The sequence below is a fragment of the Oncorhynchus keta genome, unplaced genomic scaffold (genome assembly GCF_023373465.1).
Source record: "Oncorhynchus keta strain PuntledgeMale-10-30-2019 unplaced genomic scaffold, Oket_V2 Un_contig_1563_pilon_pilon, whole genome shotgun sequence".
Classification (NCBI taxonomy): Eukaryota; Metazoa; Chordata; class Actinopteri; order Salmoniformes; family Salmonidae; genus Oncorhynchus; species Oncorhynchus keta.
The window spans coordinates 112,233-139,202 of record NW_026279434.1 but is presented as its reverse complement, the minus strand read 5'-3'; the positions used below and the strand labels follow the sequence as shown (position 1 = coordinate 139,202).

At 43.4% G+C, this 26,970-nt stretch overlaps 2 protein-coding genes across 21 annotated transcripts in view; one reads left to right on the top strand and one right to left on the bottom strand.

Moving 5' to 3' along the window:
• Positions 1-26,970, bottom strand: part of LOC127919070 (gamma-crystallin S-like) — a 39,259-nt gene that overhangs the window by 1,079 nt on the left and 11,210 nt on the right. The window lies entirely within an intron of this gene.
• Positions 7,731-11,593, top strand: LOC127919069 (octapeptide-repeat protein T2-like). Of its 20 annotated transcripts, none has more exons than XR_008101852.1 (4): positions 7,731-10,452; positions 10,541-10,584; positions 10,627-10,670; positions 10,759-11,593. XR_008101852.1 is itself a non-coding variant. In XM_052502498.1 (4 exons), exons 1-4 carry the CDS (start codon positions 10,068-10,070, stop codon positions 11,205-11,207), a joined length of 966 nt encoding a protein of 321 aa, XP_052358458.1. In that variant the 5' UTR covers positions 7,731-10,067; the 3' UTR covers positions 11,208-11,593. The 20 variants fall into 20 exon arrangements, 10 of the variants coding, with proteins under 10 accessions (XP_052358458.1, XP_052358450.1, XP_052358456.1 ...); XM_052502498.1 differs by having other exon boundaries at positions 10,627-10,714; XM_052502490.1 differs by lacking the exon at positions 10,541-10,584 and having other exon boundaries at positions 7,731-10,540; positions 10,585-10,714; positions 10,759-10,846; positions 10,891-11,593.

Here is a 26,970-nt window from a genome sequence, read left to right as displayed (position 1 = left end):
GCTGGGTAAGTCTAGTCTATGTTTTTGCTACATTAATACTGAATGTTACACAGGCTGCATGCTGGGTAAGTCTAGTCTATGTTACTGCTACATTAATACAGAATGTTAATGCTGGGTAAGTCTAGTCTATGTTACTGCTACATTAATACAGAATGTTACACCAGCTGCATGCTGGGTAAGTCTAGTCTATGTTACTGCTACATTAATACTGAATGTTACACAGGCTGCATGCTGGGTAAGTCTAGTCTATGTTACTGCTACATTAATACAGAATGTTACACCAGCTGCATGCTGGGTAAGTCTAGTCTATGTTACTGCTACATTAATACTGAATGTTACACCAGCTGCATGCTGGGTAAGTCTAGTCTATGTTACTGCTACATTAATACTGAATGTTACACCAGCTGCATGATGGGTAAGTCTAGTCTATGTTACTGCTACATTAATACTGAATGTTACACCAGCTGCATGCTGGGTAAGTCTAGTCTATGTTACTGCTACATTAATACTGAATGTTATACCGGCTGCATGCTGGGTAAGTCTAGTCTATGTTACTGCTACATTAATACAGAATGTTACACCAGCTGCATGCTGGGTAAGTCTAGTCTATGTTACTGCTACATTAATACTGAATGTTACACCAGCTGCATGCTGGGTAAGTCTAGTCTATGGTACTGCTACATTAATATAGAATGTTACACCAGCTGCATGCTGGGTAAGTCTAGTCTATGGTACTGCTACATTAACACAGAATGTTACACCAGCTGCATGCTGGGTAAGTCTAGTCTATGTTACTGCTACATTAACACAGAATGTTAATGCTGGGTAAGTCTAGTCTATGTTACTGCTACATTAATACAGAATGTTAATGCTGGGTAAGTCTAGTCTATGTTACTGCTACATTAATACTGAATGTTAATGCTGGGTAAGTCTAGTCTATGTTACTGCTACATTAATACAGAATGTTAATGCTGGGTAAGTCTAGTCTATGTTACTGCTACATTAATACAGAATGTTAATGCTGGGTAAGTCTAGTCTATGTTACTGCTACATTAATACAGAATGTTAATGCTGGGTTTGTCTAATCTAAGTTCCTGCTACATGACATTGATCTTTCATAACTCCCTGTAATTATATCTGATTAAGACAAAAACAACTGGAAAATACATACTGTATATTTGTGTATTTCTAGAACAGATACACAGTATTTATATAACTCTATCAATGTAATGTATACATGGTCAGTACCATTGACCTAAAATGACACCATAGAAACAGATAACACAGATGGGACAATATCTACATAACAATATCTATATAACAATATATATTTAACAATATCGAAATAAAAATATCTACAATTCCCCTAGAGTCAAAAACAGATCTAGAAGATTGATGAACACTGACTCAGGTGCGAATGGAACTGTATTCGCTGTTTAGTGCACTACTTTAGACCAGAACCCATAGGACATATTGCACTACTTTAGACCAGAACCCATAGGACATAGTGCACTACTTTAGACCAGTGCCTTTAGGACATAGGGCACTACTTTAGACCAGAACCCATAGGACATAGTGCACTACTTTAGACCAGAACCCATAAGACATAGTGCACTACTTTAGACCAGAACCCATAGGACATAGTGCACTACTTTAAACCAGAACCCATAGGACATAGTGCGCTACTTTAGACCAGAACCCATAGGACATAGTGCACTACTTTAGACCAGAACCCATAGGACATAGTGCACTACTTTAGACCAGAACCCATAGGACATAGTGCACTACTTTAGACCAGTGCCTTTAGGACATAGGGCACTACTTTAGACCAGAACCCATAGGACATAGTGCACTACTTTAGACCAGAACCCATAGGACATAGTGCACTACTTTAGACCAGAACCCATAGGACATAGTGCACTACTTTAGACCAGAACCCATAGGACATAGTGCACTACTTTAGACCAGGACCCATAGGACATAGTGCACTACTTTAGACCAGGACCCATAGGACATAGTGCACTACTTTAGACCAGAACCCATAGGACATAGTGCACTACTTTAGACCAGAACCCATAGGACATAGTGCACTACTTTAGACCAGTGCCTTTAGGACATAGGGCACTACTTTAGACCAGAACCCATAGGACATAGTGCACTACTTTAGACCAGAACCCATAAGACATAGTGCACTACTTTAGACCAGAACCCATAGGACATAGTGCACTACTTTAAACCAGAACCCATAGGACATAGTGCACTACTTTAGACCAGAACCCATAGGACATAGTGCACTACTTTAGACCAGAACCCATAGGACATAGTGCACTACTTTAGACCAGAACCCATAGGACATAGTGCACTACTTTAGACCAGAACCCATAGGACATAGTGCACTACTTTAAACCAGGGCCTTTAGGACATAGTGCACTACTTTAAACCAGGGCCTTTAGGACATAGGGCACTACTTTAGACCAGGGGGCATAGGGCACTACTTTAGACCAGGACCCATAGGGCATAGTGCACTACTTTAGACCAGAACCCATAGGACATAGTGCACTACTTTAGACCAGAACCCATAGGACATAGTGCACTACTTTAGACCAGAACCCATAGGACATAGTGCACTACTTTAGACCAGAACCCATAGGACATAGTGCACTACTTTAGACCAGAACCCATAGGACATAGTGCACTACTTTAGACCAGAACCCATAGGACATAGTGCACTACTTTAAACCAGGGCCTTTAGGACATAGTGCACTACTTTAAACCAGGGCCTTTAGGACATAGGGCACTACTTTAGACCAGGGGGCATAGGGCTCTACTTTAGACCAGGGGGCATAGGGCACTACTTTAGACCAGGACCCATAGGGCATAGTGCACTACTTTAGACCAGGACCCATAAGACATAGTGCACTACTTTAGACCAGAACCCATAGGACATAGTGCACTACTTTAAACCAGAACCCATAGGACATAGTGCACTACTTTAGACCAGAACCCATAGGACATAGTGCACTACTTTAGACCAGAACCCATAGGACATAGTGCACTACTTTAGACCAGAACCCATAGGACATAGTGCACTACTTTAGACCAGAACCCATAGGACATAGTGCACTACTTTAAACCAGGGCCTTTAGGACATAGTGCACTACTTTAAACCAGGGCCTTTAGGACATAGGGCACTACTTTAGACCAGGGGGCATAGGGCACTACTTTAGACCAGGACCCATAGGGCATAGGGCACTACTTTAGACCAGGACCCATAGGACATAGTGCACTACTTTAGACCAGGACCCATAGGACATAGTGCACTACTTTAGACCAGAACCCATAGGACATAGTGCAGTACTTTAGACCAGAACCCATAGGACATAGTGCACTACTTTAGACCAGAACCCATAGGACATAGTGCACTACTTTAGACCAGAACCCATAGGACATAGTGCACTACTTTAAACCAGGGCCTTTAGGACATAGTGCACTACTTTAAACCAGGGCCTTTAGGACATAGTGCACTACTTTAGACCAGAACCCATAGGACATAGTGCACTACTTTAGACCAGGGCCCATAGGACATAGTGCACTACTTTAGACCAGAACCCATAGGACATAGTGCACTACTTTAAACCAGAACCCATAGGACATAGTGCACTACTTTAAACCAGGGCCTTTAGGACATAGGGCACTACTTTAGACCAGAACCCATAGGACATAGTGCACTACTTTAAACCAGGGCCTTTAGGACATAGTGCACTACTTTAGACCAGAACCCATAGGCCATAGTGCACTACTTTAGACCAGAACCCATAGGACATATTGCACTACTTTAGACCAGGACCCATAGGACATAGTGCACTACTTTAGACCAGAACCCATAGGACATATTGCACTACTTTAGACCAGGACCCATAGGACATAGTGCACTACTTTAGACCAGGGCCTTTAGGACATAGTGCACTACTTTAGACCAGGACCTATAGGACATAGTGCACTACTTTAGACCAGGACCCATAGGACATAATGCACTACTTTAGACCAGGACCCATAGGACATAGTGCACTACTTTAGACCAGGGCCCATAGGACATAATGCACTACTTTAGACCAGGACCCATAGGACATAGTGCACTACTTTAGACCAGGGCCCATAGGACATAGTGCACTACTTTAGACCAGGACCCATAGGACATAGTGCACTACTTTAGACCAGAACCCATAGGACATAGTGCACTACTTTAAACCAGAACCCATAGGACATAATGCACTACTTTAGACCAGGACCCATAGGACATAGTGCACTACTTTAGACCAGGACCCATAGGACATAGTGCACTACTTTAGACCAGGGCCCATAGGACATAGTGCACTACTTTAGACCAGGACCCATAGGACATAGTGCACTACTTTAGACCAGGACCCACATTGAAGCCATCAAATCATAGAATCCCCTTGCAGGTATTAAGTATGTTTTAGACAATGTTTATTTTTTGCTTTCCCCTCCAAATACCGTGTGTGTGTGTGTGTGTGTGTGTCGCCACTGTGCTCCTTCAGTTAAAGCTGTTATCCAGTCCTCCAGTCGTTCCATAGTCACCCTTCCCATCTTTGACATTGTTTTAGTACTGCCCAGGTCTCCCTGTGTGAGGTGGTGCTGGATCCCGTACCCCGCTCCCTTTTATACCCGCTGTGCCGGTCCTTTGTTTTAGTACTGCCCACGTCTCCCTGTGTGAGGTGGTGCTGGATCCCGTACCCCGCTCCCTTTTATACCCGCTGTGCCGGTCCTTTGTTTTAGTACTGCCCACGTCTCCCTGTGTGAGGTGGCGCTGGATCCCGTACCCCGCTCCCTTTTATATACCCGCTGTGCCGGTCCTTTGTTTTAGTACTGCCCAGGTCTCCCTGTGTGAGGAGGCGCTGGATCCCGTACCCCGCTCCCTTTTATACCCGCTGTGCCGGTCCTTTGTTTTAGTACTGCCCAGGTCTCCCTGTGTGAGGTGGCGCTGGATCCCGTACCCCGCTCCCTTTTATATACCCGCTGTGCCGGTCCTTTGTTTTAGTACTGCCCAGGTCTCCCTGTGTGAGGTGGCGCTGGATCCCGTACCCCGCTCCCTTTTATACCCGCTGTGCCGGTCCTTTGTTTTAGTACTGCCCAGGTCTCCCTGTGTGAGGAGGCGCTGGATCCCGTACCCCGCTCCCTTTTATACCCGCTGTGCCGGTCCTTTGTTTTAGTACTGCCCACGTCTCCCTGTGTGAGGTGGCGCTGGATCCCGTACCCCGCTCCCTTTTATACCCGCTGTGCCGGTCCTTTGTTTTAGTACTGCCCACGTCTCCCTGTGTGAGGTGGCGCTGGATCCCGTACCCCGCTCCCTTTTATACCCGCTGTGCCGGTCCTTTGTTTTAGTACTGCCCACGTCTCCCTGTGTGAGGAGGCGCTGGATCCCGTACCCCGCTCCCTTTTATACCCGCTGTGCCGGTCCTTTGTTTTAGTACTGCCCAGGTCTCCCTGTGTGAGGTGGCGCTGGATCCCGTACCCCGCTCCCTTTTATACCCGCTGTGCCGGTCCTTTGTTTTATCAAACCGCTACAAATGCTTTGTCATGAAAATGAGATCCAAAAATTGAGTCAGTGATTTGAATGCTGTTCATGTCATTTCCAGACAAGACAAGTGGGGATTATACGACATAAAGGACTGAACTGACTGAAAACGCGGGGGGGGGCAGCCCCCCGTGAACAGCACCCTGGGAACAGCCCCCCCTAACCCCACTGAGGTAAACACACAAACAGATACACACACATGCCAATATTATAAACATCAAGACACTAACTAACCGACAGACACACACACCAAATCACTTTTCACACAGCTGGTTTTTAATAAACAAGCACCACAGGAGGTTGGTAGCACCATAATTGGGGAGGATGGGCTCGTGGTAATGACTGGAGTGGAATCAGTGGAATGGTATCAAATACATCAAACACATGGTTTCCAGGTGTTTGATGCCATTCCATTGACTGCATTACGGCCATTATTATGAGCCGTCCTCCCCTCGGCAACCTCCTGTGCCACACACATACCGACACACACATTAATAACAATATCAGTGCCACAGCCAAGACCTCTGCCAAAATGTGAGACCCCAGATGAGTTGGATTATTGCGTTCCAGGACATTGAGAGAACAGAACTGCTGAGTCAACTCCCTCTGTTCTCTGTATAAAAATACCAACATAATCAATAGCTGCACCTTTTCATCCAATAATCAAGCTGGAAAGCAGCTGTCATTCAAGTCAACGACCAATCATTACAGCATTAGGCTACTGCTGGGTTGTGACAGAGCCGTGGCACCCGCCCAATGAGGGGAGGGTTCACATGGCCTCTATGGGCCTGTTTATTTGTGTGTGAAATGGATGCAATAAAAAACTGCAATACAATACTACAATACAACAACTACAATACAACAATACAATACAATACAATACAATACAATACTACAATACAATACTACAATACAACACTACAATACAATACTACTACAATACAATACTACAATACAACACTACAATACAACAATACACTACAATACAACACTACAATACAACAATACAATACAATACAATACTACAATACAACACTACAATACAATACTACAATACAACACTACAATACAATACTACAATACAATACTACAATACAACAATACAATACAATACTACAATACAATACTACAATACAACATTTACATTTACATTTAGCAGACGCTCTTATCCAGAGCGACTTACAAATTGGTGCATTCATACAATACTACAATACAATACTACAATACAACACTACAATACAACACTATAATACAATACTACAATACAAAACTGCAATACAATACTACAATACAACACTACAATACAACACTACAATACAAAACTGCAATACAACACTACAATACAATACTACGATACAACACTGCAATACAATACTGCATCCAATTTATTGAGTAGGGTATTGGAGGCTATTTTGTAAATGACATCGCCAAAGTCGAGGATCGGTAGGATGGTCAGTTTTACGAGGGTATGTTTGGCAGCATGAGTGAATTTGTTGCAAAATAGGAAGCAATATAATAACAATATAATACAATACTACAATACAATAAGACAATACTACAATACAATAATATAATACAATACAATAATACAATAATACAATACAATAAGACAATACTACAATACAATAATACAATAATACAATACAACAATACAATACAATACAATACAACAATACAATAAGACAATACAATACAATACAATAATACAATACAATAAGACAATACAATATAATACAATAATATAATACAATACAATACTACAATACAATACTACAATACAAAACTGCAATACAACACTACAATACAAAACTACAACACTATAAATACTGCAATATTGATACTATTTTGTAAATGACAATAAGACAATACAATATAATGCAATAATACAATACAATAAGACAATACAATATAATACAATAATACAATACAATAAGACAATACAATACAATACAATAATATAATACAATACAATAATACAATACAATAATATAATACAATAAGACAATACAATACAATATAATACAATACAATATATAATACAAATACAAAAATATAATACTACAACACTATAAGACAATACAATATAATAATAATATAATACAATACAATAATACAATACAATAAGACAATACAATAATATAATACTACAACACTATAAGACAATACAATATAATACAATACAATAAGACAATATAATACGATAATACAATACAATAATACAATATAATACAATACAATCAATGAATACATCAATGATATAGTACAATAATACAATCAAATAATACAATAATACAAGACAAAAATACAATACAATTAAAAAATATAATTTTATTAACTAGGCAAGTCAGTTAAGAACAAATTCTTATTTTCAATGACGGCCTAGTAACAGTGGGTTAACTGCCTGTTTAGGGGCAGAACGACAGATTTGTACCTTGTCAGCTCGGGGTTTGAACTTGCAAACTTCCGGTTACTAGTCCAACGCTCTAACCACTAGGCTACCCTGCCGCCCCAATACAAAAATACAATGCAATAGTACAACACATTACAATAATGCAATACAATACTACAATACACTACAAGACAATAATACAAGACAACACATTACAAAAAAATACTACAATACAATACTACAAGACAACAATACAAAAATACAATACAAGAATACAAGAATACAATATATCACAATAATACAATAAAGTAATATAATACAATAAAATAATACAATAATATAAGTAAGGTGGCATAATCAAGGAGCGGTTATGTATTCTGGAAAATAATACAACGCTGTGGAAGGTCAGTTCCACTCAGCTAGCGCGTCATGGAACACACCGTGGAACACACCGTGATGTCTTCATTCCTTTCCGGAGAATGCATGGAGCCCCGAGTTGATTATCCCTTTCATGCCTTGAATATCATTTATCACATTTTCTGGTAGAGATGTGTTCAGTATCCACTAAAGTAGACAGCAAGTTTACTAGATAGCTACAATAGTTGCCGTGGTAACCAAACAAACAGACTAGTTTAGCTAACCAAACCGTTAGTCCTAGCTTGCCATTATAAAAAAAATGAATTCAACAATGCCAATAATGCTTTCAATTTGACTTTTGCTTTCAAAAGCACCTCAAACATAGAACATGTAAGAATGAACTATAGCCATTGAATTATACCATGCAAATATACCATACCTTATAGGGAATAATGCACACTCTAGAATGCCCTTCAAAAGCCAATCAGAAACAAGTATTCAACAATGCCATGGTATAATTCTTTATATTGGGCAGAGAGTTGAGAATCACCAGAGAGTTGATACTGTAACTACTACATGGACACCTCTCTATCAGTCTGCTGAATTCTGGTTCTAGACTGATTGACTTCCTGTCTCTGACCTGTTGAGACTGACAGAGGCACATTCCTCTATCTATTGAAATAGGCATTAGTCTTGCAGTAAACACATTTTTGTGGCTGGTGTGTATATGGGTAGCCTCACTGTTCAATGTCGGAATCCTTGTCCAATTCTCTACTTTAAATAACCACAGCGCAGCACTCAAACTTAACTTGCCACAGTCTGTCAGCGACACCTGTCTGTCACCCGGCACCTCCAGAAGCTGCCACAAGGGTGCAGCATCTCCATAGTATAAAGCCTCCTATCATGTGTTTACAAAATGTATCAGTTGAAAATGAAGTTAGGTTTCTGTTGGTTGACAGGGTCCACATCAGTCATGGTCTCCATGGCGATGAGGTGGCAAGCCAGCACACTTCACTAACAAGCTTACTTAACCCCTGGGACTGTGGCTGACATTGCAATTGTCTTTCTAAGTTCACAGACGGGGGATTGTGAAACAGACCCAGAGGAGTGCCTTGTTGGGGTTTATTCAGTCAGTTTCATGCTATTGCACTACATTTTCATGCAATTAGTTCAGTTTTAAATGTGAAAATGTCAATATTTACAATTACAGGTAAGGAGAGAAAGATTGTTTGCCTTGAGTTCTGGTGGAGGCCGTCTTTGAGGTGGCCCTACACCCCCACACACACACACACACACACACAAACACACACACACAAACTTGTGCGCACACATTCACATAGACATGCAAGCGTGTGCACACATACACACACTCTCCTGGATCAGGGTTAATAACTGTGTGGTTAGCTGTCAGAGGCACTTAGTGTGAAGCTGGGCAGGCAGAGAGGGCTAACATATACACACACACACACAGGCTCTCTGGCTGTTAAGGAGCTCTGCACAGAGAGAAGGAGGATGGGATGAATGGAAGAGAGAAAGGCAGGCAGAGAGGGCTAACACACACACACACACAGGCTCTCTGGCTGTTAAGGAGCCCTGGCTCTGCACAGAGAGAAGGAGGATGGGATAAATGGAAGAGAGAAAGGCTGGCAGAGAGGGCTAACACACACACACAGGCTCTCTGGCTGTTAAGGAGCCCTGGCTCTGCACAGAGAGAAGGAGGATGGGATGAATGGAAGAGAGAAAGGCAGGCAGAGAGGGCTAACACACATACACACACAGGCTCTCTGGCTGTTAAGGAGCCCTGGCTCTGCACAGAGAGAAGGAGGATGGGATGAATGGAAGAGAGAAAGGCAGGCAGAGAGGGCTAACACACACACACACACACAGGCTCTCTGGCTGTTAAGGAGCCCTGGCTCTGCACAGAGAGAAGGAGGATGGGATGAATGGAAGAGAGAAAGGCAGGCAGGACAAAGGGGAGGTGTTCCAACAGGAAGAGAGAAAGGCAGGCAGGACAAAGGGGAGGTGTTCCAACAGGAAGAGAGAAAGGCAGGCAGGACAAAGGGGAGGTGTTCCAACAGGAAGAGAGAAAGGCAGGCAGGACAAAGGGGAGGTGTTCCAACAGGAAGAGAGAAAGGCAGGCAGGACAAAGGGGATAAATTCCAACAGGAAGAGAGAAAGGCAGGCAGGACAAAGGGGAGGTATTCCAACAGGAAGAGAGAAAGGCAGGCAGGACAAAGGGGAGGTTCCAACAGGAAGAGAGAAAGGCAGGCAGGACAAAGGGGAGGTGTTCCAACAGGAAGAGAGAAAGGCAGGCAGGACAAAGGGGAGGTGTTCCAACAGGAAGAGAGAAAGGCAGGCAGGACAAAGGGGAGGTGTTCCAATAGGAAGAGAGAAAGGCAGGCAGGACAAAGGGGAGGTATTCCAACAGGAAGAGAGAAAGGCAGGCAGGACAAAGGGGAGGTGTTCCAACAGGAAGAGAGAAAGGCAGGCAGGACAAAGGGGAGGTATTCCAACAGGAAGAGAGAAAGGCAGGCAGGACAAAGGGGAGGTGTTCCAACAGGAAGAGAGAAAGGCAGGCAGGACAAAGGGGAGGTGTTCCAACAGGAAGAGAGAAAGGCAGGCAGGACAAAGGGGAGGTATTCCAACAGGAAGAGAGAAAGGCAGGCAGGACAAAGGGGAGGTGTTCCAACAGGAAGAGAGGTTAAGTGTGACGTTGTCCCTTACAGGTGTCTGCTGAGCCATTATGAGACTGGGCAACTTCCTTCATCCACAAGTTCACACACATGGTCTGGAAAGAGGGTGCTCCCCCACAACCAACTCTCTCAGAAATCTGGACTCAACTACCTCCATAACATGCTGCCATAGCCGCAGGAAGTCGGGGGGGTCTATATCGGTCTGCTAATACAGGACTCGTAAATGCCCAGTGCACTACTTTTGTGAAAAAAATGTCAACTAAATGTATTGGAGTGTTAACCAGCATTTGTAACTTGAGTCTGATAATTATCTGTACAAAACCGTTAATCTGATAATACTTGTGGAACATAAAAACACTTGCTTGACGTACAATATGTTTTCCAGTTTCTTGAAATACAACTTATTTCTGTGTCAACTGAAATGGTCTATTCATTCCTTTCACATTTTAGTAAAATCTCTTATCCAAAGCAACTTTACAGTAGGGAGTGCTGTTCATTCCGGTCCCCCATGGGAATTGAACCCAAAACCCTTACATTGCAAGCCCCATCCTGTACCAACTGAGGCATATCATCACACACTGTCATCACAAACCAATTGAAGTCTCAATGCACTCAACTACTGTATTGTGCATTGTTGTTCGTTATGGTGGTAGAAAGTCTGCAGGTACTAACCTAGATGACCAGCGTATGTACAGTACAGTCATGTACATTTACATTACATTACGTGGTTTGTAAGGATGGTCAATTATTAATACTGCACAAAAATTGGATTTTTTTCCCATGTTATTTGATCAAGAAAAATATTTAATTTGATGTGGAATTTTGTGTCTTTGTCCATAACTTTGCACCTTTTGATGTAAATGTTTGAGGACAGGGTTTTGTTCTTTCTGGAATCCATTAGAATGACATCACAGAGAAAGGGACAGGGTTTTGTTCTATCTGGATTCTATTAGAATGACATCACAGAGAAAGGGACAGGGTTTTGTTCTTTCTGGAATCCATTAGAATGACATCACAGAGAAAGGGACAGGGTTTTGTTCTATCTGGATTCTATTAGAATGACATCACAGAGAAAGGGACAGGGTTTTGTTCTATCTGGATTCCATTAGAATGACATCACAGAGAAAGGGACAGGGTTTTGTTCTATCCTGATTTCATTAGAATGACATCACAGAGAAAGGGACAGGGTTTTGTTCTATCAGGATTCCATTAGAATGACATCACAGAGAAAGGGACAGGGTTTTGTTCTATCTGGATTCCATTAGAATGACATCACAGAGAAAGGGACAGGGTTTTGTTCTATCTGGATTCTATTAGAATGACATCACAGAGAAAGGGACAGGGTTTTGTTCTATCTGTATTCCATTAGAATGACATCACAGAGAAAGGGACAGGGTTTTGTTCTATCTGGATTCCATTAGAATGACATCACAGAGAAAGGGACAGGGTTTTGTTCTATCTGGATTCCATTAGAATGACATCACAGAGAAAGGGACAGGGTTTTGTTCTATCTGGATTCCATTAGAATGACATCACAGAGAAAGGGACAGGGTTTTGTTCTATCTGGATTCTATTAGAATGACATCACAGAGAAAGGGACAGGGTTTTGTTCTATCTGGATTCTATTAGAATGACATCACAGAGAAAGGGACAGGGTTTTGTTCTATCTGGATTCTATTAGAATGACATCACAGAGAAAGGGACAGGGTTTTGTTCTATCTGGATTCCATTAGAATGACATCACAGAGAAAGGGACAGGGTTTTGTTCTATCTGGATTCTATCTGGATTCATTAGAATGACATCACAGAGAAAGGGACAGGGTTTTGTTCTATCTGGATTCCATTAGAATGACATCACAGAGAAAGGGACAGGGTTTTGTTCTATCTGGATTCCATTAGAATGACATCACAGAGAAAGGGACAGGGTTTTGTTCTATCTGGATTCCATTAGAATGACATCACAGAGAAAGGGACAGGGTTTTGTTCTATCTGGATTCCATTAGAATGACATCACAGAGAAAGGGACAGGGTTTTGTTCTATCTGGATTCCATTAGAATGACATCACAGAGAAAGGGACAGGGTTTTGTTCTATCTGTATTCCATTAGAATGACATCACAGAGAAAGGGACAGGGTTTTGTTCTATCTGGATTCCATTAGAATGACATCACAGAGAAAGGGACAGGGTTTTGTTCTATCTGGATTCTATTAGAATGACATCACAGAGAAAGGGACAGGGTTTTGTTCTATCTGTATTCCATTAGAATGACATCACAGAGAAAGGGACAGGGTTTTGTTCTATCTGGATTCCATTAGAATGACATCACAGAGAAAGGGACAGGGTTTTGTTCTATCTGGATTCTATTAGAATGACATCACAGAGAAAGGGACAGGGTTTTGTTCTATCTGGATTCTATTAGAATGACATCACAGAGAAAGGGACAGGGCAACAACTGTTCTTAATTATACAACTACCTTTTTTGCCAATGTGGAGATGCTGTAAAAAACATTTGCCCACGCTACAGACGTCTATATCGGTCCGCTAATACAGCAACCATCACTCCTGTGTTCCAATGGCACGTTGTGTTAGCTAAACCAAGTTTATCATTTTAAAAGGTAATTGATCATTAGAAAACCTTTTGCAATTATGTTAGCACAGCTGAAAACTGTTGTTCTGATTAAAGAAGCAATAAAACTGGCCTTCTATAGACTAGTTTAATATCTGGAGCATCAGCATTTGTAGGTTTGATTACAGGCTCAAAATGTCCAGAAACAAATAACTTTTTTCTGAAACTCGTCAGTCTATTCTTGTTCTGAGAAATGAAGGCTATTCCATGCGAGAAATTGCCAAGAAAATGAAAATCTCATACAACGCTGTGTACTACTCCCTTTACAGAACAGCGCAAACTGGGTCTAACCAGAATAGAAAGAGGAGTGGGAGGCCCCGGTACACAACTGAACAAGAGGACAAGTACATTAGAGTGTCTAGATTGAAAAACAGACGCCTCCCAAGTCCTCAACGGGCAGCTTCATTAAATAGTACCCTCAAAACACCAGTCTCAACGTCAACAGGGAAGAGGCGACTCCGGGATGCTGGCCTTCTAGGCAAAGTTGCAAATAAAAAAACATCTCAGTCTGGCCAATAAAAATAAAAGATTAAGATGGGCAAAAGAACACAGACACTGGACAGAGGAACTCTGCCTAGAAGGCCAGCATCCCAGATATTCCATTAAAATTCATCCATTTCCAGCTACAATAGTCATTAGCAATGTCTACACTGTATTTCTGATCAATTTGATGTTATTATAATGGACAATATTTTTGATTTTCTTTCAAAAACAAGTGAGTCCCAACTTTTGAACGGTATTGTATGTATATATATACAGTACCAGTCAAACGTTTGGACACACCTACTCATTCAAGGGTTTTTCTTTATTTTTACTATTTTCTACATTGTAGAATAATAGTGGAGACACCAAAACTATGAAATAACACATATGGAATCATGTAGTAACCAAAAAAGTGTTAAACATTCTTCAAAGTAACCACCCTTTTCCTTAATGACAGCTTTGCACACTCTCTGCATTCTCTCAACCAGCTTCACCTGGAATGCTTTTCCAACAGTCTTGAAGGAATTCCCACATATGCTGAGCACTTGTTGGCTGCTTTTCCTTAACTCTGTGATCCAACTAATCTCAAACCATCTCAATTGGGTTGAAGTCGGGTGATTGTGGAGGCCAGGTCATCTGATGCAGCACTCCATCACTCTCCTTCTGGTGAAATAGCCCTTACACAGCCTGGAGGTGTGTTGGGTCATTGTCCTGTTGAAAAACAGGACACACCCACACCATCACACCTCCTCCTCCATGCTTCACAGTGGGAACCACACATGTAGAGATCATCCGTTCACCTACTCTGCATCTCACAAAGACATGGCGGTTGGAACCAAAAATCTCAAATTTGGACTCATCAGACCAAAGGACAGATTTCCATCGGTCTAATGTCCATTGCTCGTGTTTCTTGGGCCAAGAAAGTCTCTTCTTCTTCTTATGATCCTTTAGTAGTGGTTTCTTTGCAGCAATTTGACCATGAAGGCATGAATCACAAAGTCTCCTCTTAACAGTTGATGTTGAGATGTGTCTGTTACTTGAACTCTGTGAAGCATTTATTTGGGCTGCAATTTCTCAGGCTGATAACTCTAATGAACTTATCCTCTGCAGCAGAGGTAACTCTGGGTCTTCCTTTCCTGTGGCAGTTCTCATGAGAGCCAGTTTCATCATTGCGCTTGATGTTTTTTGCAACTACACTTGAAAAAAAATGTTCAAAGTTCTTGAAATGCTCCAGATTGACTGACATTCGTGTCTTAAAGTAATGATGGCCTGTCGTTACTCTTTGCTTATTTGAGCTGTTCTTTCCATAAAATGGACTTGGCTTTTTACCAAATAGGTCTATCTTCTGGATACCGCCTCTAACTTGTCACAACACAACTGATTGGCTCAAACGCATTAAGAAGGAAATAAATTCCACAAATTAACTTTTAATGAGGCACACTTGTTAATTGAAATGCATGCCAAGAGCATGCAAAGCTGTCATCAAGGCAAAGGGTGGCTACTTTGAAGAATCTAAAACATAAAAAGTATTTGGATTTGTTTAACACTTTTTTGGTTACTACATGATTCCATATTTGTTATTTCATAGTTTTGATGTCTTCACCATTATTCTACAATGTAGAAAAAAAAGACAAAAAAAAAAAGCTTGAATGGATAGGTGGGTCCAAACTGTTGACTGGTACTGCAGCACCCTCAGCACCCCTACTTCCCACAGCACCCTCAGCACCCCTACTTCCCACAGCACCCTCAGCACCCTCAGCACCCCTACTTCCCACAGCACCCTCAGCACCCTCAGCACCCCTACTTCCCACAGCACCCTCAGCACCCCTTCTTCCCACAGCACCCTCAGCACCTCAGCACCCCTACACCTCCCCCTCAGCACCCTCAGCACCCTCAGCACCTCAGCACCCTCAGCACCCTCAGCACCCACTACCCTCAGCACCCTCAGCACCTCAGCACCCCTACTACCCTCAGCACCCCTAGCACCCTCAGCACCTCAGCACCCTCAGCACCCTCAGCACCCACAGCACCCTCAGCACCCTCAGCACCCTCAGCACCCACAGCACCCTCAGCACCCCTACTTCCCACAGCTATGCATGCTGCCATTGGGCTCACCATATGCTGGGGCAGCTCCCTGGGGCTCCAGCTGGGGCTCATCTGATGGGGCTCCATATGCTGGGGCTCCAGCACCCATATGCACCTCAGCACCTGTACCCCTTAGCACCCTCAGCACCCTCAGCTTCCCTCAGCACCCTCAGCACCCTCAGCACCCCTACTTCCCTCAGCACCCTCAGCACCCTCAGCACCCCTACTTCCCCACAGCACCCTCAGCACCCTCAGCACCCCTACTTCCCACAGCACCCTCAGCACCCCTTCTTCCCACAGCACCCTCAGCACCCTCAGCACCCTCAGCACCTCAGCACCCCTACTTCCCTCAGCACCCTCAGCACCCTCAGCACCCCTACTTCCCTCAGCACCTCAGCCCCCCTACTACCCTCAGCACCCTCAGCACCCTCAGCACCCCTACTACCCTCAGCACCCTACTTCCTCAGCACCCTCAGCACCCTCAGCACCCTCAGCACCCACAGCACCCTCAGCACCCTCAGCACCCTCAGCACCCCTACTTCCCACAGCTATGCATGCTGCCATTGGGCTCAATATGGTGGGGATCCATATGCTGGGGCTCCATATGATGGCGCTCCATATGCTGGGGCTCCATATGCTGGGGCTCCATATGATGGGGCTCCATATGCTGGGGCTACATATGATGGCGCTCCATATGCTGGGGCTCCATGTGATGGCGCTCCATATGCTGGGGCTCCATATGCTGGGGCTCCATATGATGGGGCTCCATATGCTGGGGCTCCATATGATGGCGCTCCATATGATGGCGCTCCATATGCTGGGGCTCCATATGCTGGGGCTCCATATGATGGCGCTCCATATGCTGGGGCTCCATATGCTGGGGCTCCATATGATGGGGCTCCATATGCTGGGGCTCCATATGATGGGGCTCCATATGCTGGGGCTCCATATGATGGCGCTCCATATGATGGGGCTCCATATGCTGGGGCTCCATATGATGGCGCTCCATATGATGGGGCTCCATATGCTGGGGCTCCATATGCTGGGGCTCCATATGATGGGGCTCCATATGCTGGGGCTCCATATGATGGGGCTCCATATGCTGGGGCTCCATATGCTGGGGCTCCATATGCCGGAGCTCCATATGATGGAGCTCCATATGATGGGGCTCCATATGATGGGGCTCCATATGATGGGGCTCCATATGATGGGGCTCCATATGATGGGGCTCCGTATGCTGGGGCTCCATATGATGGGGCTCCATATGCTGGGGCTCCATATGCTGGGGCTACATATGATGGCGCTCCATATGATGGGGCTCCATATGATGGGGCTCCGTATGCTGGGGCTCCGTATGCTGGGGCTCCGTATGCTGGGGCTCCATATGATGGGGCTCCAAATGATGGGGCTCCATATGATGGGGCTCCATATGATGGGGCTCCATATGATGGGGCTCCATATGCTGGGGCTCCATATGATGGGGCTCCATATGATGGGGCTCCATATGCTGGGGCTCCATATGCTGGGGCTCCATATGATGGGCTCCATATGCTGGGGCTCCATATGCTGGGGCTCCATATGATGGGGCTCCATATGCTGGGGCTCCATATGATGGCGCTCCATATGATGGGGCTCCATATGCTGGGGCTCCATATGCTGGGGCTCCATATGATGGGGCTCCATATGATGGGGCTCCATATGATGGCTCCATATGATGGGGCTCCGTATGCTGGGGCTCCATATGATGGGGCTCCATATGATGGGGCTCCATATGCTGGGGCTCCATATGATGGGGCTCCATATGATGGGGCTCCATATGATGGCTCCATATGATGGGGCTCCATATGCTGGGGCTCCATATGCTGGGGCTCCATATGCTGGGGCTCCATATGATGGGGCTCCATATGCTGGGGCTCCATATGCTGGGGCTACATATGCTGGGGCTCCATATGATGGGGCTCCATATGATGTTGCACCTTCTAGTTGTCTGCAGTGCAGAACAGAAATCCTGGTAGTGAGTCTCCAAACAAAAGTGAGGTTTGGGATCAAAGTCCAGCTCATCCCTGGAGCACAGATAAGCTGAATGTGACTGTAGCCCAGCTACGTTTACCATGCCGTAACTAACATGATTATGGTTCTGGATCAAACACTACACTTCACAGTCTGATGGTTTTCATATTCAACGGGACCATCCCATTCAAATAATTTATGTAGTGAGTTTTGGTCTTGGAGTCCGTAGATTACATTATTTTAGGGGCGTTAGAAACGAAAACTGGCCTCAGTTCCTGCCTATGTTGACTTAACCATCGAGACCCTTAAGATCAGGTGGCAAAGCAAGGTATTTTAGTCCAATTAGCATCTGTCTGACCCGTGTGCTGCTGTCAATGTGTTTTGCATTAGCTAAGAGGCAACATGAGCTCCCTCCCTTTGACCCAACATTAGAGGACCTATGTGGTAATGTTATGACTCTTCAAGGTTCCCAGAAGGTGCGTCATGCCAGACAGGCAGACAGGCACATCATACATGCCATCACACCAAGTCATTTATCCTACTACTCAGGTTAACTCCCTGTATAATCTGAATGCTACATGATTTACTGTTTACCAGGTAGATCAATCAACTGAAATGTTAGAGTCTTTTAATCACTATTTAATGTGTGTGTGTGTGTGTGTGTGTGTGTGTGTGTGTGTGTGTGTGTGTGTGTGTGTGTGTGTGTGTGTGCGTGCGTGCGTGCGTGCGTGCGTGCGTGCGTGCGTGCGTGCGTGCGTGCGTGCGTGCGTGTGTGTGTGTGTGTGTGTGTGTGTGTGTGTGTGTGTGTGTGTGTGTGTGTGTGTGTGTGTGTGTGTGTGTGTGTGTGTGAGAGAGAGCAAGCATACTTTCCCTTCTAAACTGTGTGTGTGTGTGTGTGTGTGTGTGTGAAAGAGAGAGGGCAAGCATACTTTCCCTTCTAAACTGTGTGTGTGTGTGTGTGTGTGTGTGTGTGTGTGTGTGTGTGTGTGTGTGTGTGTGTGTGTGTGTGTGTGTGTGTGTGTGTGTGTGTGTGTGTGAGAGAGAGAGCAAGCATACTTTCCCTTCTAAACTGTGTGTGTGTGTGTGTGTGTGTGTGTGTGTGTGTGTGTGTGTGTGTGTGTGTGTGTGTGTGTGTGTGTGTGTGTGTGTGTGTGTGTGTGTGTGTGTGTGTGTGTGTGTGTGTGCGCGTGTGTGTGTGTGTGTGTGTGTGTGTGTGAGAGAGAGAGAGAGCAAGCATACTTTCCCTTCTAAACTGTGTGTGTGTGTGTGTGTGTGTGTGTGTGTGTGTGTGTGTGTGTGTGTGTGTGTGTGTGTGAGAGAGAGCCAGCATACTTTCCCTTCTAAACTGTGTGTGTGTGTGTGTGTGTGTGTGTGTGTGTGTGTGTGTGTGTGTGTGTGTGTGTGTGTGTGTGTGTGTGTGTGTGTGTGAGAGAGAGAGAGAGAGAGAGAGCATACTTTCCCTTCTAAACGGTGTATGTGCTGCCCAGTGTCTTGAGGCTTACGTCTGCCTGCAGAAATGTAATATGTTGGAACAAAATTCCTGTGGAGAAAATACCTCTTCAGGTTCCTCACCTTTTTCTCTTTGTCTCATGAGGAGCCTCTGAAACCCCATGGCACGTGATCTTATCATTGCAATTGTCTGGTATCACCATGATAATGCATGAAATATAATGGGATGAATGTGGTGATTACACTTTTTCAGGTTTTTTATTCATGCCTTTGTAGCAGAATCTGTCAAATCCTGAAACAATTTAATAATTTATTCATATGAATGTTTTGTCGACTATACCCCCATTTAAAAAAAATAATGACTTGGATTTAATTTCAATTTAAATGATGCCAATGTATTCAAGGTATCAGAAGTCGGACACCAAGTAATTGTGTAGTATATCATTCCAACTTCAATTTCCCTGATGGCCTTTGAACAATATTTTCTTCGTCTGGAAAAACAATTGCTGTTGTTTTATGTTAGGTTTCATCTTCCTTTTCTTCATAGTATGCACCCATTATTCTTATTCCTCCGATTGGTGGTGTTGCTAATAGGCTAGCTAACATACAACTTTAGTGATTGCGGTAAAGTCGTTCAGTAAGTACAGACAAACATATGTCCTCTGACATGATGTGTTAGTCTGGGTACCAGTCGTTTGAGTTGACATTCCACTCCTTGCCACAAGACAAATGACAGGAGAGCCAAGGAGTGGAATGTCATAAATAGCTGAACAGAGACCGCAAACAGGCTAATTATGTGCCAACGGTCATTGTTAATTCACATTAATTGGAAAGATGCGGTTTTCCAAAGTTAAATTATATATATATATATATAATATCTTAACAATGAAATAACGAAATAGGCCTGACAAATAGGCAATGAAAAATCGGAATGAAAATAAATGCTCTCGGCTCATGCGTCAAGATGCGACTAATTATAAATAAAGAATAGTTTTGGTTACAATCACTAACCTACTGTTGTGAATATAGTTTAGACTAATGTTTTAAGCCACCAATTAACTAATTGGGAAATAAAATAATTATCATTTGGTTATTAGATTACTTTAGACTATTTGTCTAATAAATTACACCATTACCTTATTGGCAATTGTGTGAAAATGTATATTTGTCCTATTGAGACATTCTGGGATCGACAAAGTATCAGTAATAACGCTACAATTAACGAAATGTAATCTACACATTAGTTATAGGCTACGGAATGTCCTTCAAATTGGTAACTATAGAAATCAAGAGACCGGTTAGTTTAAACTCCACAGAAATCAAACGAGGCGAAATTATGTAAATGAATTACTTTATAGTTGATTGTTGAAGGTAAGAGAATAGTTCTGAATAATGATTGTTTGTGAAGACCTGTAAAAAGCAAAGGCTTTTTGTTGACTGTATAACATGTCCATGGGGTTGCGCTGTTTTCACCTCATATGAATGGCACTCGCAAATGCTTCCACTATTTCGTTGCCCTCTGACTCTCTTAGATATTCATTCTACTAATACAAGTGTCAACATAGCCAATGAAAAGCATCGTCAACTAGGTTGGTTGGTGGCCGACTTTCTACTGGTGATGGACTGTCAAACTAGTGACGGTACGGTAGTTAAGGTAGATCTATAACTATAACTACCTGAACGTATGGTAGACCTTTAACTACTGACCTTGCGGTAGACCTATAACTCCTGAATGTACGTAGACCTATAACTACTGAACGTATGGTAGACCTATAACTACTGACCGTACCGTAGACCTATAACTACTGAACTTACGGTAGACTTTTAACTACTGACCGTATGGTAGACCTTTAACTACTGACCGTATGGTAGACCTTTAACTACTGACCGTATGGTAGACCTATAACTCCTCACCGTATGGTAGACCTTTAACTACAGACCGTATGGTAGACCTTTGATTAACTACTGACGGTATGGTAGACCTATAACTCCTCACCGTATGGTAGACCTTTAACTACAGACCGTATGGTAGACCTATAACTCCTCACCGTATGGTAGACCTTTAACTACTGACCGTATGGTAGACCTTTAACTACAGACCGTATGGTAGACCTTTGATTAACTACTGACCGTATGGTAGACCTATAACTCCTCACCGTATGGTAGACCTTTAACTACAGACCGTATGGTAGACCTTTGATTAACTACTGACGGTATGGTAGACCTATAACTCCTCACCGTATGGTAGACCTTTAACTACAGACCGTATGGTAGACCTTTAACTACTGACCGTATGGTAGACCTTTAACTACTGACCGTATGGTAGACCTATAACTCCTCACCGTATGGTAGACCTTTAACTACAGACCGTATGGTAGACCTTTGATTAACTACTGACGGTATGGTAGACCTATAACTCCTCACCGTATGGTAGACCTTTAACTACAGACCGTATGGTAGACCTATAACTCCTCACCGTATGGTAGACCTTTAACTACTGACCGTATGGTAGACCTTTAACTACAGACCGTATGGTAGACCTTTGATTAACTACTGACCGTATGGTAGACCTATAACTCCTCACCGTATGGTAGACCTTTAACTACTGACCGTATGGTAGACCTATAACTCCTCACCGTATGGTAGACCTATAACTACTGACCGTATGGTAGACCTTTGATTAACTACTGACGGTATGGTAGACCTATAACTCCTCACCGTATGGTAGACCTTTAACTACAGACCGTATGGTAGACCTATAACTCCTCACCGTATGGTAGACCTTTAACTACAGACCGTATGGTAGACCTATAACTCCTCACTGTATGGTAGACCTTTAACTACTGACCGTATGGTAGACCTTTAACTACTGACGGTATGGTAGACCTTTAACTACTGACCGTATGGTAGACCTTTGATTAACTACTGACGGTATGGTAGACCTATAACTCCTCACCGTATGGTAGACCTTTAACTACAGACCGTATGGTAGACCTATAACTCCTCACCGTATGGTAGACCTTTAACTACAGACCGTATGGTAGACCTTTAACTCCTCACCGTATGGTAGACCTATAACTCCTCACCGTATGGTAGACCTTTAACTACAGACCGTATGGTAGACCTTTGATTAACTACTGACGGTATGGTAGACCTATAACTCCTCACCGTATGGTAGACCTTTAACTACAGACCGTATGGTAGACCTTTGATTAACTACTGACCGTATGGTAGACCTATAACTCCTCACCGTATGGTAGACCTTTGATTAACTACAGACCGTATGGTAGACCTATAACTCCTCACCGTATGGTAGACCTTTGATTAACTACAGACCGTATGGTAGACCTTTGATTAACTACAGACCGTATGGTAGACCTATAACTCCTCACCGTATGGTAGACCTTTGATTAACTACAGACCGTATGGTAGACCTATAACTCCTCACCGTATGGTAGACCTTTGATTAACTACAGACCGTATGGTAGACCTTTGATTAACTACTGACCGTATGGTAGACCTATAACTCCTCACCGTATGGTAGACCTTTGATTAACTACAGACCGTATGGTAGACCTATAACTCCTCACCGTATGGTAGACCTATAACTCCTCACCGTATGGTAGACCTATAACTCCTCACCGTATGGTAGACCTATAACTACAGACCGTATGGTAGACCTTTGATTAACTACTGACCGTATGGTAGACCTATAACTCCTCACCGTATGGTAGACCTTTGATTAACTACAGACCGTATGGTAGACCTTTAACTACTGACCGTATGGTAGACCTATAACTCCTCACCGTATGGTAGACCTATAACTCCTCACCGTATGGTAGACCTATAACTACTGACCGTATGGTAGACCTTTAACTACTGACCGTATGGTAGACCTATAACTACTGACCGTATGGTAGACCTTTAACTACTGACCGTATGGTAGACCTATAACTACTGACCGTATGGTAGACCTTTAACTACTGACCGTATGGTAGACCTATAACTCCTCACCGTATGGTAGACCTTTAACTACAGACCGTATGGTAGACCTATAACTCCTCACCGTATGGTAGACCTTTAACTACTGACCGTATGGTAGACCTATAACTACTGACCGTATGGTAGACCTTTAACTACTGACCGTATGGTAGACCTATAACTCCTCACCGTATGGTAGACCTATAACTACAGACCGTATGGTAGACCTTTGATTAACTACTGACCGTATGGTAGACCTATAACTCCTCACCGTATGGTAGACCTTTAACTACTGACCGTATGGTAGACCTATAACTCCTCACCGTATGGTAGACCTATAACTCCTCACCGTATGGTAGACCTATAACTCCTCACCGTATGGTAGACCTTTAACTACTGACCGTATGGTAGACCTATAACTCCTCACCGTATGGTAGACCTTTAACTACTGACCGTATGGTAGACCTATAACTCCTCACCGTATGGTAGACCTTTAACTACAGACCGTATGGTAGACCTTTGATTAACTACTGACCGTATGGTAGACCTATAACTCCTCACCGTATGGTAGACCTTTAACTACAGACCGTATGGTAGACCTATAACTCCTCACCGTATGGTAGACCTTTAACTACAGACCGTATGGTAGACCTATAACTCCTCACCGTATGGTAGACCTTTAACTACTGACCGTATGGTAGACCTATAACTCCTCACCGTATGGTAGACCTTTAACTACAGACCGTATGGTAGACCTTTGATTAACTACTGACGGTATGGTAGACCTATAACTCCTCACCGTATGGTAGACCTATAACTACTGACCGTATGGTAGACCTTTGATTAACTACTGACGGTATGGTAGACCTATAACTCCTCACCGTATGGTAGACCTTTAACTACAGACCGTATGGTAGACCTTTGATTAACTACTGACGGTATGGTAGACCTATAACTCCTCACCGTATGGTAGACCTTTAACTACAGACCGTATGGTAGACCTTTAACTACAGACCGTATGGTAGACCTATAACTCCTCACCGTATGGTAGACCTTTAACTACTGACCGTATGGTAGACCTTTAACTACAGACCGTATGGTAGACCTTTGATTAACTACTGACCGTATGGTAGACCTATAACTACTCACCGTATGGTAGACCTTTAACTACTGACCGTATGGTAGACCTTTGATTAACTACTGACGGTATGGTAGACCTATAACTCCTCACCGTATGGTAGACCTTTAACTACAGACCGTATGGTAGACCTTTAACTACTGACCGTATGGTAGACCTTTAACTACAGACCGTATGGTAGACCTTTGATTAACTACTGACCGTATGGTAGACCTATAACTACTCACCGTATGGTAGACCTTTAACTACTGACCGTATGGTAGACCTATAACTCCTCACCGTATGGTAGACCTTTAACTACAGACCGTATGGTAGACCTATAACTCCTCACCGTATGGTAGACCTTTAACTACTGACCGTATGGTAGACCTTTAACTCCTCACCGTATGGTAGACCTATAACTACTCACCGTATGGTAGACCTTTAACTACTGACCGTATGGTAGACCTTTAACTACAGACCGTATGGTAGACCTTTAACTACTGACCGTATGGTAGACCTTTAACTACAGACCGTATGGTAGACCTTTGATTAACTACTGACCGTATGGTAGACCTATAACTACTCACCGTATGGTAGACCTTTAACTACTGACCGTATGGTAGACCTTTGATTAACTACTGACGGTATGGTAGACCTATAACTCCTCACCGTATGGTAGACCTTTAACTACAGACCGTATGGTAGACCTATAACTCCTCACCGTATGGTAGACCTTTAACTACAGACCGTATGGTAGACCTTTGATTAACTACTGACCGTATGGTAGACCTATAACTACTCACCGTATGGTAGACCTTTAACTACTGACCGTATGGTAGACCTATAACTCCTCACCGTATGGTAGACCTTTAACTACAGACCGTATGGTAGACCTTTGATTAACTACTGACGGTATGGTAGACCTATAACTCCTCACCGTATGGTAGACCTTTAACTACAGACCGTATGGTAGACCTTTAACTACTGACGGTATGGTAGACCTATAACTCCTCACCGTATGGTAGACCTTTAACTACAGACCGTATGGTAGACCTTTGATTAACTACTGACGGTATGGTAGACCTATAACTCCTCACCGTATGGTAGACCTTTGATTAACTACTGACGGTATGGTAGACCTATAACTCCTCACCGTATGGTAGACCTTTAACTACAGACCGTATGGTAGACCTATAACTACTGACGGTATGGTAGACCTTTAACTACTGACCGTATGGTAGACCTTTGATTAACTACTGACGGTATGGTAGACCTATAACTCCTCACCGTATGGTAGACCTTTAACTACAGACCGTATGGTAGACCTTTAACTCCTCACCGTATGGTAGACCTTTAACTCCTCACCGTATGGTAGACCTATAACTCCTCACCGTATGGTAGACCTATAACTCCTCACCGTATGGTAGACCTATAACTCCTCACCGTATGGTAGACCTATAACTCCTCACCGTATGGTAGACCTATAACTCCTCACCGTATGGTAGACCTATAACTCCTCACCGTATGGTAGACCTATAACTCCTCACCGTATGGTAGACCTTTAACTACAGACCGTATGGTAGACCTATAACTCCTCACCGTATGGTAGACCTTTAACTACTGACCGTATGGTAGACCTTTAACTACTGACGGTATGGTAGACCTTTAACTACTGACCGTATGGTAGACCTTTGATTAACTACTGACGGTATGGTAGACCTTTAACTACTGACCGTATGGTAGACCTTTGATTAACTACTGACCGTATGGTAGACCTTTAACTACAGACCGTATGGTAGACCTATAACTCCTCACCGTATGGTAGACCTATAACTCCTCACCGTATGGTAGACCTATAACTCCTCACCGTATGGTAGACCTATAACTCCTCACCGTATGGTAGACCTATAACTCCTCACCGTATGGTAGACCTATAACTCCTCACCGTATGGTAGACCTTTAACTACAGACCGTATGGTAGACCTATAACTCCTCACCGTATGGTAGACCTATAACTCCTCACCGTATGGTAGACCTATAACTACTCACCGTATGGTAGACCTATAACTACTCACCGTATGGTAGACCTTTAACTACAGACCGTATGGTAGACCTATAACTCCTCACCGTATGGTAGACCTTTAACTACTGACCGTATGGTAGACCTTTAACTACTGACGG

Coding starts and splice junctions, on each gene's coding strand:
- LOC127919069 (XM_052502491.1), top strand. CDS start 10,068: ATGAATGGAAGAGAGAAAGGCAGGCAGAGAGGGCTAACACACATACAC. Junction 10,453..10,540: donor GCAGGCAGGACAAAGGGGAG/GTGTTCCAACAG, acceptor GACAAAGGGGAG/GTATTCCAACAGGAAGAGAG. Junction 10,715..10,758: donor GCAGGCAGGACAAAGGGGAG/GTGTTCCAATAG, acceptor GACAAAGGGGAG/GTATTCCAACAGGAAGAGAG.